The sequence below is a fragment of the Periplaneta americana genome, chromosome 6, assembly GCF_040183065.1.
Source record: "Periplaneta americana isolate PAMFEO1 chromosome 6, P.americana_PAMFEO1_priV1, whole genome shotgun sequence".
Classification (NCBI taxonomy): Eukaryota; Metazoa; Arthropoda; class Insecta; order Blattodea; family Blattidae; genus Periplaneta; species Periplaneta americana.
Window position 1 is genome coordinate 148762279 of NC_091122.1, and position 17550 is coordinate 148779828.

The 17550-nt window shown below is 34.0% G+C and overlaps 2 protein-coding genes across 2 annotated transcripts in view; one reads left to right on the top strand and one right to left on the bottom strand.

Moving 5' to 3' along the window:
• The window catches only part of LOC138702314 (leukocyte elastase inhibitor-like), a 163491-nt gene that overhangs the window by 55647 nt on the left and 90294 nt on the right, over positions 1 to 17550 (top strand). The window lies entirely within an intron of this gene.
• Positions 3247 to 17550, bottom strand: part of LOC138702275 (alpha-1-antitrypsin-like protein GS55-MS) — a 29897-nt gene continuing 15593 nt past the window's right edge. The window contains exons 5-6 of the mRNA XM_069829857.1: positions 11039 to 11174; positions 3247 to 3416 (exon numbers count right to left, since the gene is read on the bottom strand). Coding sequence (XP_069685958.1) covers positions 3262 to 3416; positions 11039 to 11174 — 291 coding nt within the window. The 3' untranslated portion in view covers positions 3247 to 3261. The remainder of the gene's footprint in view (positions 3417 to 11038; positions 11175 to 17550) is intronic.

Sequence of the window (17550 nt, forward strand, 5' to 3'; positions counted from 1 at the left end):
AGCGCTTCTTTGGACGACCGAGAGGTCTCTTCCCGTTTGGACGATAGTGGAGCAGGACTTTTGGGATTCTATCTCTATGCATGCGATGCAGATGATTTATCCAGTTCTGATAATGTTTCACGTTTTTTATTACGAAATATTATATTATCTTGTTTCTACACGTTTTTTATTACGAAATATTATATTATTTTGTTTCTACACGTTTTTTTATTACGAAATATTATATTATCTTGTTTCTACACTTTTTTATTACGAAATATTATATTTTCTTGTTTCTACGCGTTTTTATTACGAATTACGAAACATTATATTATCTTGTTTCTACAAGTTTTTTTATTACGAAACATTATATTATCTTGTTTCTACACGTTTTTTATTACGAAACATTATATTATCATGTTTCTACACTTTTTTATTACGAAATATTATATTATCTTCTTTCTACACTTTTTTATTACGAAATATTATATTATCTTGTTTCTACACTTTTTTACTACGAAATATTATATTATCCTGTTTCTACACGTTTTTTATTACGAAATATTATATAATCTTGTTTCTACACGTTTTACTTCTTCTTCTTCTTCTTCTTCTTCTTCCCTTCAAGTATTAGGCCAAATGGCCTGTTACGATCTCACAGTTGAATTTTCAATCCAGCGCTTCTTTGGACGACCGAGAGATCTCTTCCCGTTTGGACGATAGTGGAGCATGACTTTTGGGATTCTATCTCTATGCATGCAATGTAGATGATTTATCCAGTTGTTCTGATAATGTTTCAAGTTTTTTATTACGAAATATTATATTATCTTGTTTCTACACGTTTTTTATTACGAAATATTATATTACCTTGTTTCTACACGTTTCTTATTACGAAATATTATATTATCTTGTCTCTACACATTTTTTTATTACGAAACTTTATATTATCTTGTTTTTACATGTTTTTATTACGAAAAATTATATTATCTCGTTTCTACACTTTTTATTACGAAAGATATTATCTTGTTTCTACACGTTTTTTTTATTACGAAACATATTATCTTGTTTCTACACTTTTTTATTAGGATACATTATATTATCTTGTTTATATTTTTGTATTACGAAACGTTATATTATCTTGGTTCTACACGTTTTATTACGAAACATATATTATCTTGTTTCTACACGTTTCTTTATTACGAAACAGTATGTTATCTTTTTTCTACGCGTTTTTTTTATTACGAAACATTATATTATCTTGTTTCTACAAGATTTTTTATTACGAAACATTATATTATCTTGTTTCTACACGTTTTTTTTATTACGAAACATTATATTATGTTGTTTCTACAAGTTTTTTTTATTACGAAACATTATATTATCTTTTTTCTATACGTTTTTTATTACGAAACATTATATTATCTTGTTTCTACAAGTTTTTTTATTACGAAACATTATGTTATCTTGTTTCTACACGTTTTTTATTACGAAACATTATATTATCTTGTTTCTACGCGTTTTATTACGAATTACGAAACATTATATTATCTTGCTTCTAGAAGTGTTTTATTACGAAACATTATATTATCTTGTTTCTGCATGTTTTTTATTACAAAACATTATATTATCATGTTTCTACGCGTTTTTTATTACGAAACAATCTCTTTCAGTAGAGTAATATTCTTAAATACATTCTCCTTAGCATTTCACGTAATTTTTTATTTTAATGGCGCAGTGGCAGTGTTGCCAAATCAGCTGATTTCCGGTTGATTCTGGTAGCTTTGAATTCCTAGAAACCGGAAAAGTCCTTGTCGGACGACAACCGAAAATCTGGCTGATTTTTTACTTTGTTTAACTGACTCCATTATTTTAAGCAGCGAAATTATTAATTGGCTAAGTTATTCAATTAGTAAAATTACGCATTGTTTGAAAGGAAAGAAAATTTAAAATATAAGATGAATGCGGAAATTATTGATTGTTACAAACTGTGTGGCGTAACAACGAGTTAATTACAAAAAAGTGGATTACAAAAAATTTACGTCGCGCGACTACTAGATGGTTAATACAGGGACATAATTTTATTTTTACTTCAATTTTTATTGTACCTGAGTTTTTGAATGTACTTCGCTCCCACCCCTTCCACTAATGAAGTTCAACGTCCTACACACAGATCCAAGACCGCATATACAGTCATAGTAGCCGTACGGTCATAGTTAACAGTACGTTCCAAAAATATGTTCGCGTTTTCCAGTGACGAAAGAGCTTTCAATATTGCATCATTTTCCATTTTCCTACGTCGCATCTCGGTTTCCCCCACCTGCTTCTATTCGCCTCTCTATAAATGCTAGTGGCTGGGTTGTCCTAGCTTTTTTCTGAGAACATTAATTTCTGTTAGGAATTGGACGTCTACGTAATATTATACCCATACAACTGTTTAAAATAACTTAAATAAAAGGGCCTCGTTGAGTAATTAACTGTCACGTGATTTCCTCTTTTTCTACGACGCTGCGACGTAACCACTTGGATGGACAGTAGATAGCATGTCTGAGTAATTTTATCTTTTCGGATCGGGCAGAAGTGAAGATTGAATTTACAGTACGTAAGGTCTCTTTTATAGAGTAGATACAGAATTATTTCAACATGAGTTACTAATACCAAGTACGAACCTGGTAATTGGAGTTACGTACAATAGTCTATAGTGCGATAATATGCACATTAGAACTGAAGCCTGTATCGAAATGAACGGCCACCATTTTCAAAAATGTGTTTAAATATCCATATTATGATTATTTTTCAGTTTAACTTCATTCCCTATAGTGTAAGCTAATATGCTGTAGACAGTATAATATACGCTGCATAATAAGTACATCCGCATGGACAGCTCAGTTCGTGAGTAAAAACACCCATTGTTAGTACAGTACTGTATTAAGATTAAACAAAAACCTAATGAAAATGATCAAACTCAAAAGCGCGATATTTCCTAGTTTGCGTAAATGGGTGAACTACTTTTCTTCCCTCCTATACCTAGTAAAGCGATTTGTTTTTATTTTACGCCAGTATCATCGAACTCCAATCGTGGAAGGAGGTTTCCGGTTTTTAATCGTTGATCCAAAGGTATAGCCAGGTTAATATTAGAAATGTTAGTAAAAATAAAATGATGTCCCTGTACAATGAATATACAATGTACAGAAAAGAAAGAGAAAAATTATGGAATAAACAATATATTCTACAACTTTTCAAACTTACAGTATACACAACTACAGAAAAATAAGTGAAAGGAAATCATTCTCTTGGTTTCGTCACTCGTCCAGCAAACACAGGCACAGAATTAATTCGGTCCACAATGAACACCAGAAATGGATGGTCAGCCGTGAAATCAATTGCATTTTGCTTCTCTCTTTGCGATCTCTTGGGAGCAGGTTGACACTTTGTGGAACCTGTGGGAATTTAAAAACACGTCCGAAATGAGCATAAAATATTTAAATAACCTATAACTTTAAAATAAACTGTGCTTTTTAAGTACATGCTTTATTCGTTGGTAGCCTATACGAAACATGTACGAGTAGACAAGGAAAATTCTATGTAAACGTTTGTCATAGGAAAGATGTATGACTTACACAGGGTGTAAACTATATAAACTGCCAATATTATAAAGATTGTACATCTCCGTCTACTAAACATAATGCGTAGTGAAATTTTGTTTTTGTTTTATTTTTGTTTTTAATTTCTAAAATATCATATTTTTAAGATTAGTAGTAGTAATATAATATTTACTGTTCGAGTAAATGAAGAGTCCACTGCAAGAATGATGAATGTCAGTTTCTTGTCGAAAATGAACCAAGACTGTCAATGCATATCTTAAGATATATGAAGAGTTCGCGAGAAAAACGATGAATGTCACATTTCTGTTAAGGATTAGATAATGATCTAATTGAGTCTATAACTGCAAGATGTAGTGCTGTTTCTATAGAAAATGAAGGAAAGGATTACTGTATTCGTGGTGATAATGCTCCTTTTTACCATTTTTCATAAGAACAACATTAAATTTCGCTGTGATCCATTGAATTAGATAATGACATCAACCTTAAGAAAACTGTGATATTCGTCGTTTTTCCCACGAACTCTTCATATAGAATGTTTGTTGTTGTTGTTTTCTAATGCCAGGTGTTTGACAATAAAGTCATTTGACCTCTTGCACTCCAAAGTTTTTCAAAGATATTATCATGACCAGCCAATGAAGCACAGATTTTGAGGTGTTCCGAATCCATTTCTTGGTTTGAGTTGCACAATGGACAGTTAGGGGATTGATATATTCCAATTCTATGCAGGTGTTTGGCCAAACAATCATGGCCTGTTGCCAATCTAAATGCAGCTACAGACGATTTTCGTGGTAAATCGGGAATTAACTGTGGATTTTGATGCAGAGAGTTCCATTTTTTCCTATGGGATTGTGTTATCAAATTTTGTTTGTTGAAGTCAAAGTATGTAGATTTAATAAATCTTTTCACAGAGTAATACATAGACTTAGTAACAGATCTGTAAGTAGCAGTGCTGCCCTTCTTTGCTAAAGCATCCGCATTCTCGTTTCCCATGATTCCACAATGGGATGGTATCCGTTGGAATAAGATTATTTTATTGAGTGATATTAATTGAGAGAGCATTTTAGTTATTTCTGCTGTTTGAGATGAAGGTGTGTGTTTAGAGACGATTGATAGAATAGCTGCTTTGGAGTCTGACAATATAACTGCATTTTTAAATTTACTGATGTGGCATAGAAGATTCCTGAGACTTTCACTTATTGCAATGATTTCTCCATTAAAACTTGTTGTTCCATACCCAAGAGATCTATAAAGTGAGAAGAGACAGCACGTAATACCTGCACCGGCACCTTGTTCTCTGGAGATCAAGGATCCGTCAGTGTATAAATGAGGCCAGTTTTGTGGAGGGTATCTAATATTAATTGTCTCTAAAGACAATTGTTTTAGTATTTCAGTGTTTACTTCTGATTTCAGTATTTCTTCTGTTAAATTTAGATTATATTCCATATTTAATAGAGTTAAAGGGTTTGGTTTAATTTGTAGGTTTTCTTTTAAATTCGGGATATTGATTTTTTGTGTTAATTCTTGAACAATGGATATGAACTTTTTTGAGTTTTCAATCTACATAGAGGACTGTATGAATGCCAATTGTTTCCTGGTAATCTAATAAGTTTTTCATATTGAATCAGTGCTTTTTCTTCTATTGTCATTTTGATGGTGTTAATATTAGTGAGGAATCTCATAGAATCTATTGGAGTTGTTTTGATTCCACCAGTAATGAGTCTGAGAGCTTGGTTTTGAACATATTCTATTTCGTTTATGAAAGGTGAAGTAATTAAAATTTCTCCGCAGTATGTCAGCACTGGCTGTATAAACATTTTGTATGTATGGTTCAAAGTATTCCTAGAGCATCCCCATTTCTTTCCTGCTAGTCATATAGAATGTACATAGAGAGTTATATGCATTAACACCGATAGTTATTGTCCAGTAATGATCGGAAAATCACAGTTAAGCTTTGAGCGCTAAGCATTTCAAACTTTCAATTGCTTCTCCTGCAAAATGTAGTCTAAATGACATCCATCATTCTTGCAGTGGACTCTTCAAATTTGAACGTCATTGTCAATTACCTTCCGTCCAACACACGCTAATACCACCACAATAGAGAGACAACAATGTGATTTAAGACGGCGCTTATTCCGTCGGAGAATTTTTCTCCGTTTCACTCTTTTTTTCATCATATGATGACGCAGAATTTCTGCATTGAAATATCATATGTACTTCGGTACATCGTAATATATGATATGCGAAAAATAATCACTTAGGTGATTTAAGACGGTGCTTGTTCCGTCGGATCCCGGCCGCTTAGTTACTCGTAATGAGTGCACCTCTGCACATTTTGTGTGCATTGTACCACTGTCACATCTGTGACGCAGTGCATGAGGGTTGGCCACTGAGGGAACCTAAGATGTGGAATATAAACTGAGAGGGTTCTGTCCGGCATCGGAATGGGAATCGGATGTGGCTTAATGGATAGAGCGTCAAATCCCGGTGCCGGAGAGAATTATTCTACGTTCTACTCTTACTTCATCATTTTTAGAATAGACATGGCTTATGTTGTGTTGCTTCGTACCTACAGCATGTTATATAGATACCGTAGTTCCTAAATTTTAGATTTCATTGATGTATTGACTATTTGTTCGCGCAATAAGAGTATTTTTCAACCTTTTTTCTCTACTAAACAATTGGGATGTGCAAAATACGGGAATTTTTTAGTAGTGCTTGATCTACGTTTTATAATAATGACTAGAGACCGGATGTTTAGGCACTTATAACAGTTAAAATAGGCACGAAAAAAAGGCAATAAAAACGTAAAAAAGTCACAATAATCTTTAAAAAAGGCATTATAAATTTAAAAAATGAATAATATATTTTAGCAATAAATTTAAATTATATCAACATAACTCACATATTTACTTCGTAGGTGACACATGTTGACTTATAAAATACTTTTGTGCGAGATCGTGCGTATTTGCTTGTTTTCCGCACAGAACCAATACGCGGTAAGTGTGAAATACCACATTCAGTATTCCCAACGTAACACACATAACAATTTCCCTCTTCTTACCGCTTAAGCGCGACATTCATTTTACTGCTTTAGGCTTTTAACATATTATTTTTTGAGACGTTTAACATAGTAATAATTATAAATTGGAAACTTACCACTGCAATTTCACCTAAATTGCAATGTTAATTATTGTTTTTAAATATTTCCAAAAATTAAGTAAAGTCTACTACTCCACGAAACTTACAGCATTCCTGATGCAAGTAACATTAAGGAAGCCGTGAAAAAATCAACAAGATTCCAGATGCCGATGTTATTACTGCAATATGTTATATAAATAACATTGTTAAAATATTAAAATGAAAAATAAATCATTACATAACCTTACCGTTTGTTTTAAGTTCGCATTTATAGACTGGGGGAAAAAAAGACAGACGTATATCACGGCCTGCTGGAGTATAGTAAACACAGAAAACATTTTATAGCAACAATGTTGAAGAAAGATATTTTGGTTTTCCGAAGTTGCAGTCATTAAACAGAAACCAACATGGAGATTTCATTGCAACTAATTAGAAATTCGTCTTTCAGGTATGTAATAAACGATCTTCGCACAAAATATTATACGATACACGAGCGGTATGTTTGTTTTCATGTTCTCGGAAATTAAAAAAGCTCAACTACGTTTCGCTTTTTCAATCTTTTCCTCGACCATGAAAACGTCAACATACCGCTCTTGTAACGTGTATTACTATTTTCCGTGATTAACTGTCTTTTCACGAACCTTACATAACAAAACTGTTCCATCGGTTGAAAACACATAGGCACCAAATTCACTAACGTAAGCAGTTTACTTTTCAGTGTTTATTGAATTTAGGCATTCTAGCTAACAGATCTTATACCTTCTGACTGTTCCTCAGTTCCTCACTCAAATTTCTTTGTCCTACAATAATAAACACGTGTAGCACAAAATTGTAACAGTAGGATTTGAAAATATGAAAGCAAACAATTGGAAATGCTAAGTGACAACTTCTATGAGATCGAGCTTAATATTTAAAATTATAAAGATGATTGTTGGTACCGTGAAGACATGACAATATTATATTTGTAACTGTGGATTGTCCATCATTATTCATATTACACCAGTAGTATTAAACCTCGATTATTAGCAGATTAAGCACCGAAATAAATTACTTTTATTTACTATTGTTAAACTGTGTTAACATTTATGATGGTGAAATCATTGCAATAAGTGAATGTCTCAGGAATCTTCTATGCCACATCAATAAATTTAGGAATGCAGTTATATTGTCAGACTCCAAAGCAGCTATTCTATCAATCGTCTCTAAACACACACCTTCATCTCAAACAGCAGAAATAACTAAAATTCTCTCTCAATTAATATCACTCAATAAAATAATTGTATTCCAATGGATACCATCCCATTGTGGAATCCTGGGAAACGAGAATGCGGATACTTTAGCAAAGAAGGGCAACACTGCTACTTACAGACCTGTTACTAAATCTACGTATTACTCTGTGAAAAGATTTATTAAATCTACATACTTAGACTTCAACAAACAAAATTTGATAACACAATCCCAAGGGGAAAAATGGAACTCTCTACATCAAAATCCACAGTTAATTCCCGATTTACCACGAAAATCGTCGGTAGGTGTATTTAGATTGGCAACAGGCCATGATTGTTTGGCTAAACACCTGCATAGAATTGGAATATATCAGTCCCCTAACTGCACATTGTGCAACTCAAACCAAGAAATGGATTCGGAACACCTCAAAATCTGTGCTTCAGTGGCTGGTCATGATAATATCTTTGAAAAATATTGGAGTGCAAGAGGTCAAATGACTTTATTGTCAAACGCCTGGCATTAGAAAACAACAACAACATTTATGAATTATTTTTTTTTTCTTTCTGAGGAAGGTATTTATTTAGGATTAAAATAGTATCAGAATTTTTCTTGTACTATATCCTAGGAATAAGCTGTTAAAATCTACATTACTTCCACTCTGTATATAGAGAAGAATAAAACACAAAGTAATAGTTAAAATTTAAGATTCGCAATATACGCGGCTGCGCATTATATGAGAGCAAAGCAGAGTTGCTAAGGGAACATCGTTTTAAATTTCATTCCTCTATAATACTAATAAGGTGAATATCAGGTAATCCATTAAGAATCCTGGGACTCATGTCGCCAAAAATACCACTGGCTTGATAAATTAAATTAAATAACCAAAAGAATGAATAATATAAAATATTATATATACAGATGTATATATACATACTGTAATACTGTAATAATTTAGATATATATATATATATATATATATATATATATATATATATATATATATACACTCAGGGACAAAGAAAACGGACACTTCTATATTTGCTTGCATTTTGTTGCCAATTATTTCAAAATGAAACAAAACCCATTTAAACAAAATAATGTTTCATTTAGCACCTTATACGACAACATTTGAAGAAAAAAATCTCTGATGAGAAAATTTACAAAAAATTATAAAGGGCGTATAACTATGGCATCGCTTGGTCTAACTGTTTTTTCATTTTATGGTGCCTTAAACATTAAAAACTCTTTTTAGTAACGGGTATTACCCCCTCTGGCTTGAATAACTGCATCCATACGTCTTGGCATGCTCTCAATTTGGTTAGCAATGTCTTCTTGAGGAATAAGTTCCCATTCTTCGCCAAGTGCTCGCCTCAACTCTTGTAACGATTCTCGTCTCGGTCGTCTATTCTTAACACGCCGTCCCAACATGTCCCACACGTGTTCAATTGGGTTCATGTCTGGACTTCTTGCTGGCCATGGAAGAACATGGATTGCCATTTCTTGGAGATAATCTCCGACCGCTTGGGCAATATGCGGCCGTGCATTATCATGCATTAAAACAAAATTATCGCCTACAAATTGGCCAAATGGCACAACATGATCAGCCAAACATTCATTTATATACCTATCAGCTTTAGTCTTCCATTTTCAACAAAAACCAACTCTGTACGAGCATCCGTACACACTCCTGCCCAAACCATCACTCCACCACCTCCATACGGCACATTTTCGGAAATGCAACACTGTGAAAATCGTTCTCCCCTTCTTCTCCAAACTCTTTCACGTCTATCAGGTGAGCACAGATTGAAACGGGACTCATCGGTGAACAGAACACAGCTCCATTGTCTATTTCTCCAATTCCTGTGATCATTTGCAAAACTTGATGCATCCTGAGAAGTCTGGGACCAGTTGCAGGTCTACTTGATATCAGTCCACTTGCTTTCAACCTCCTTCTAACTGTTTTGGCCGAAATTGGGCGTCCATGCATGTTAACAAATTGCTGGGCTACACTAGTAGCTGACAGGTTGCTCTCCCTAAGAACTCTCAACACCATATACCTGTCTTCATTTGGATTTGTGGCTCTTGGACGACCCGAACCTGGTCTTCTGGTATATTCTAGGGTCTCTCTATACCGTTTTATGGCATCATGGGTTGTGCTTCTAGCCATATTCATAACATTTGCAATGTAACGTACACTGCGTCCATCATCGTAAAGGGCTACAGCTCGAGCCACATCTTCAGGTCGCATCTTGTTTTAAGACAAATGTTACAACTCCACTTAAACTCAGAAAATGTAAAAATAAAGAAATAACGAATGATAACGATAATGAAGCACAAAATGGTTGAGACAAAATTGTTATAGCTGAGACTCCGAAAGCAAAATTGGAATATTTGGTTGTAATGGCTTGTTTATAAAACTAAAAAACAATCAACAATGTATACACGTCTCCATAACAACAGATGGCTACCATAATATTGTATGAGAAGGAAATGTTTTGCAAAATACCAGCAAATATTAAATTGTCCGGTTTTTTTTTTGTCCCTGAGTGTATATATTTCTAAATTATAAACATCAGCTCAAAGAATTTGAATGACCACAAGGGTCCTGAATAAAATAAACATGTACAATATAATGTGATGTGATACATTAAAGAAAAAAGAAAGGCAATTGTTGAAGGCAAATATAAGTGGATTAATTGAAATAGAGATGATGATGTAATATTTGAAGAGAATCCTTGATAATACTTATAAGAATAGACATTACATAATCAAAAGTAATGTGAAGTTCCTTAAGATAATTCCATGTGAATTTTATAATTGAACCTCTACTGCCAAACAGCAAACCAATGACAAACCATTGTTTAAGAGGGGCGTTGTACTTTTGAGAAAGATACGGCAGACAAGGTTCATATATAGCCTTCTCAATATCAGCTTCGATGACCTGATTTATGTTTCTTTCGAAACGGATAGTAGGGTCAAGAACAAAATATACTACTGATTGAGTGGAAGAGAAGTCCTTGTGGACTTAACTCTGCCACTAAAAATAAATATATTAAATAAATAAATAAGTAAATAAAATCTTTAAACTCTACCTTTGTCAGTTAGAACTGAGATTCCTCTCTCATCGACATCCATTTTCATATTCTGAGAAAAGCTAGTGTTGGCTATCAGTTCACTGATGATTCCTGAGAAGTCTGCATTATCCTCAAAAATGTGCTGCAATCCAAGCTTCAGAAAGGTAGAAACACAAAAAATTAATGAGAAAATCATAACAAATAACAGTAAGCTTACACTTGATATTTCTTACTAATAGAGCACCCACTAGTCCCACATATATTTATAAGACCATACAAGGCAGTTTGCTTCGCAATTTCTACAGGGACATCATTTTATTTTTACTTCAACTTTTATTGTACCTGAGTTTTTGAATGTACTTCACTCCCACCCCTTCCACTAACGAAGTTCCAACTGTCCTCCACACAGAACCAAGGCCGCAGTACTGAGTTATTGATTATAGTACGTTTCAGAAATATGTTCGCGTTTTCTAGTGACGAAAACTTCCAATATTGAATCTTTATTTTCGCACAGGTACTGTCCTCCGTTTGCCTACGTCGCATCCCGATCCCCCCCCCCTGCTTCTGCTCGCTCCACTGTAAAGACTAGTGGCTGGGCTTTCGTAACTCTTTTCTGAAAACATTAATTTCTGTTAGGAATTAATTGGACGTCTACGTAATATTATGCAACTGTTTAAAATAACTTAAAAGGGCCTCGTTAAGTTATTAACTATCACGTGATTCCCCCCTTTCTACGATCCTGCGACATAACCACTTGGACGGACAGTAGATAGCATGTCTGAGTAATTTTATCTGTGCGGGTCGGGCAGAAGTGAAGACTGAATTGACAGTACTTAAGGTACTCTTTTATAGAGTAGGTACAGAATTATTTAATGAGTTACTAAATATGAAGGACGAAACTGGTAATTGAAATTAGATGCAATAATCTATAGTGCGATAATAGGCACAAAATAACTGAAGCCTGTATCGAAATGAACGGTCACCATTTTCAAAAATGTGTTTAAATATCCATATTATGATTATTTTTCATTTTAACTTTATTCTCTATATCGTACGGTAATGTGCTGTAGACAGTATAATATACACTGCATAATGAATACGTTCGCATCGATAACTCAGTCCGTGAGTAAAAGCACTTATTGTTAATACTGTACTGTATTTTGATTAAACAAAACCTAATGAAAATTATCACACTCAAAATCGCGATATTTCCTACTTTTCGTAAATGGATGAACTACTTTTCTTCCCTCCTATACCTAGTAAAGTGATTTGTTTGTATTTTACGCCAGTATCATCGAACTCCAGTCGTGGAAGGAGGTAGCAAACGGTGTTTCCGGGTCTCAGTCATTAATCCAAAGGTATAGCCAGGTTAATATTAAAAATGTTAGTAAAAATAAAATGATGTCCCTGCACAAGGAATTAATGACCAATATAATGATACCCCAGAATCTACAAACTCCGATATAGAGCGAGAGAGAAATTTTTCCTTGGTGCAGAAACATGAAGTCGTTTTCCTAGGCTTACTCTGACCGCATAGATCTTATAAGTTACATCTCCGTTTAAAGGAAACCTGACCAGTGTAGTAATTTACACATCTTAATCGGACCATATTCTGACCGTCTTGGAGCTTACAAGAGCCCGAAAAGCGGTTCACATGTGAGCGGTTCTCAGAATTAAGAATTCGATAACTTAATCATATAAATTCGGATCCGTGTTCGTACATAGGAAACATGTTTACCACCGTAACCAGCTTGATTACCTCCTCAGATTATACATTACCAGTGGCTTGTGCTGCAGATGCTGCAAACTAAGTTCGTTAGAAGTTAAATTTTTTTTAGATTTATTTTCAACGAAGAAAACCAGACATTTTGAAAGTTATTTCCTTCCGTAGCAATGAAACATACTCCCTCTGAATGGTTTTTTATACCAAATACTTTTTCTTGAACCTATCCTCCTTCAGTTTTTGAGTTTCAACTCGAAAACGCAAGTAACTATCTCAGGACGATCAGTGGATTTTTCATGTGGGAGTAAAGCCATAGCTATTTCAGGTCATTGTGGATTGTAGGTGAAAGTTAAAAAATGGCAGGTTTGTTATGCTTTCGAACAACAGACATAGCTTCTTGGTATAGCTGCTGCTTGTAGAGCTTGAAATGTAGAGGGTAAAATCATTTTATCCTGCTAAGAGATCTTTCTGAAATGATCGGGAGACTGCATAATTTTGTAGGCTTCTTATTTTATCGGTAAGTAATATCTTTTGGCCTTTCCTTAGGAAATGTAATTTTTGCGCTCTCTCGAGCCAATAGTGAAGAGAATGACGCATATAAATATATACACCACACCGCCATTAAGTATATCAAAAAGACCCAACCCCACTTATATATGAAGAGTCCACTGCAAGAATGATGGATGTCACTTTCTTGTCGAAAATGAACCAAGACTGTCAATGCATAGCTTAAGACATATAGAACACACATACAGAGTTATATGGCATTAACACTGATAGTCGTTCTCCAGTAATGATCGGAAAATCACGGTTAAGCTTTGAGCGCTAAGCATTTGAAACTTTCAATTGCTTCTCCTGCAAAATGTATTCCAAATGACATCCATCATTCTAGCAGTGGACTCTTCATATACATATCCGCCACTCAGTAAATTATAGAAATGAAGGTCTAATTTAAGATATTCTCTACATAACCCCAAAATGTTTCATCAATATAGCATTAATATGTATAATTAATGAAAAATATCATGGCATTAACTATAATAATATTTCTTTTCTAATGGTAATAATGTCATCAAACCACCTCAAGTTTTGTAGATTTTAATATCCAATACACAGACCAGCCTCATGGTCTAGTGGTCAGAGCTTCTGGCTGTAGTCCCGGGTTCGATTCCCGGTTAGAGCACAGGAATTTTTCCTTAAAGGGGATTATTCCTATGTTCGTCCATGGTCTGGAATTTAGGTTAAGTTTAGATTTAAGACCTCTCCTGGCACTACATTATCATAATCATCCTGTCACATCATCGGGGTAATGTAACTCCGCCTTCCAGGCGCCCCAACCTCAGAAGTGGGTTACAATTAAGCCACAGTCAGGAGAGAAGACCAGAAATGTCGAAAAGACTCATACACTCAGAAAATTACACACCGCAGAACCAGTAAATCTTTTTTTTTTGACAATTTATTAATTGATCAGCGCATTTAGCTCTATACAGATCATTTCTAAAAAATATAAATATGACACTGAATTGAGGGCAGCCTAGAATTTAGTAAATCTTGAAGTTTTTAATAACCAATTGAATTTGAGCTCTAAATATGTCAGCAATTCTGCAGATCGTGTAATAGCCTTTTGTTTATTGTAGTGTGTGTGTTTTGTTTTTTACTGAAATGCAATTAGTTCTCGAAACTGGATTTTGGAAAATAGGAAAATGATGTAGGAAAACTAACGCTTCACTGAAAGTTACTATTTTTCTTAAAATCCTCGGATGCCAAGCTTCAAAATGTCAGGTTAGTCATTAAAATCCGTTCAGCCGTTTTCCCGTAATTTCCATTACCAGTTCAAATTATATATATAGATATTCATTAATCATCGTCTGTAATACTCGCCGGCGAGACTGTCACGCCATGCTTTCAAATGTTACCGTGTTTGCGCATAAAGAGGCGTCGTCAGCTACACGGTCTACCACTATAAATCAAAATACTACATTTGTCTAATCCCCAGTATACTGTATTGCTTCAAGCTTCCAAAGATTTTCAATCCCAAGTACAAGTGACTTAGGACTACTTCTAATCCCCCAACATAGAACTTCTTCATATTCTTCATCTGTTAGTGTTGCACTCCTCTGACTTTGAAATTCCCTCCCTCTCGAGATCTAACACTGTCGGACCCTAACGTCGTTTCTAAATAAGCTTAGAAAGTTGTTATTAGATAGCAGCTAGACACGTTTATTATATTTATGCCTGTGTGTAAGCTAATGTTCCATATTCATTTAGTATTTTCTTTTGTTCCTTAAGGATTCAGCGTAAGATTTATTTGTATATGTAATACTAGCCGTACCCGTGCGCTCCGCTGCACCTGTTAGAAATAAATATAAAATAATTACGTAATTAAAATAGGACTTTTGATCCAGGGAACATTCGTGTTTGATAGAAGGATAAATCGTTTAATATGTTACCTAATTTAAATTGTATTTAAATAATTTCAATGCGGTCGTTTTGGTCCAGAGAGCACTCATTTGGTGCAATGATAATTCCTTTAACATGTATCTTAATTGTTCTTACATGCATAGTTTAATGAAGATTGACATATCATTTAGTTTTAATATGTATACTTCATATTATTTGCTATATGTTTCCATTGAATTATGGTAATAATTTTAACCGTTGTTTTCTACGTCTTCAGTAAATGGCGCTTGGCCCACCATGGTTCTGAACCCTTCAAATAACTTAAATAGTGATACAGCATAAACAGTGATATGTAATTATATTTCTTTCTTTCGAAAATGTAAGAATTCACGATCTCCTATGTACCATTGCCATGGAATGAATAAATGTGTTTTTTCTTCCTACTAAAAAATTGTATATTTTGCACATAGGAGTTACTGCAGGAACAGCAAAGCTATAATCTGAGGCGGCGGTGAAAATGTATTGTATTGTTATTTTAAAAGTCTTGTATATCCTTAAATTTCACTCAGAAGTTACTGTAATAACATTATAGAATTATGTCCATCTAGAGAAACTACACTTTCCAAAGGTGAAATAATAATTAAACAATTAGCTTTCGATAATTACTTCACACAAACACGGAAACATTCTCGTAGGGCGTAGGCTATGTTTAATAGCTTTCGATTGTTGTTGTCCAAGGCCCCTTATAGACGAAGTCATTTGTTTTTATTTCAATAGATGGCGTTGTTATTGTAATTTTAAAACTCATTTATCTCATTAAATATCAGTCCTATCAAAATTTTGTGTAGGATAAAACTTATCGGAAATCATTTTTAAAGAAACTTTTGATATGTAATATTTTTCATGATAATTAATAATAAGGGAGATATTTTGATTTAATTCAGGCCCGCTTATAACCCCCCTTTTAAATAAAGTATTTTTGAATGCCATATAGCCTAATCTAAGTTACAACGAACTTAATTTATATTCCAATTTTCATATAAATCGGTTCATCCATTGTCGCGTGAAAAGATAACAAACATCCAGACAGACAGACATACATACAAACAAAAATTTCAAAAAGGCGATTTTCGGTTTCAGGATGGTTAATTATACATGTTAACACCAATTATTTTTGGAAAATCGAAAATTACTAGAAAAATTTTAGCTACAGATTTGTTATTAGTATAGATTGGTTTGTTAACTCTCTGTAGGTTTTTTCTGCTTTAGTGTTCTACGTTACGAGTAGTCCATGTTTTCAAATTGTAAACTATATTATATTATTATTAACGCCTGTTGCATATACCATTAGTTAATCTCATTGAATGTAATATTGTACCTAAAGTAGTTGTTGTGTTCTAATTCCAGGGGTTTGACAATAAAGTCATTTGACCTCTTGCACTCCAATATTTTTCAAAGATATTATCATGGTCAGCCACTGAAGCACAGATTTTGAGGTGTTCCGAATCCATTTCTTGGTTCGAGTTGCACAATGGGCAGTTGGGGGACTGATATATTCCAATTCTATGCAGGTGTTTGGCCAAACAATCATGGCCTGTTGCCAAACTAAATGCAGCTACAGACGATTTTCGTGGTAAATCGGGAATTAACTGTGGATTATGATGCAGAGAGTTCCATTTTTTCCCTTGAGATTGTGTTATGAAATTTTGTTTGTTGAAGTCTAAGTATGTAGATTTAATAAATCTTTTCACAGAGTAATTCGTAGATTTAGTAACAGGTCTGTAAGTAGCAGTGCTGCCCTTCTTTGCTAATGCATCTACATTCTCGTTTCCCAGGATCTCATGAACGTAATATTGTGCCTAAGGTTGATTTATGGTGAAGTGGAATAGAAGTCCTGATAGCCTTAACTTCACCCTAATAATCGGTTATTTTTTAAACCTCGTAAATCAAGAATTATAAACTTGTGGAAGAATGAAAAAAAAAAAAATTATAAACTAATTTACTTACAAATGGCTTTTAAGGAACCCGAAGGTTCATTGCCGCCCTCACATAAGCCTGCCAGCGGTCCCTATCCTGTGCAAGATTAATCCAGTCTCTATCATCATACCCCACCTCCCTCAAATCCATTTTAATATTGTCCTCCCATCTACGTCTCGGCCTCCCTAAAGGTCTTTTTCCCACCGGTCTCCCAACTAACACTCTATATGCATTTATTTATAAACATTTTTGCTTCTGCAAGTTAAATCTTGAGTGAATAAGTCACGAAAGCATGCCATTAACTTCTACATAATATTAAATTTGTTGCTAGACAAGTTAAAATATCTATGACTTGTGAGGTTTCAGAAAGTATAATATTAATTTGTTAGCCTATTATATAAAGCAAATCAATAATTGAATTAAATTGAAA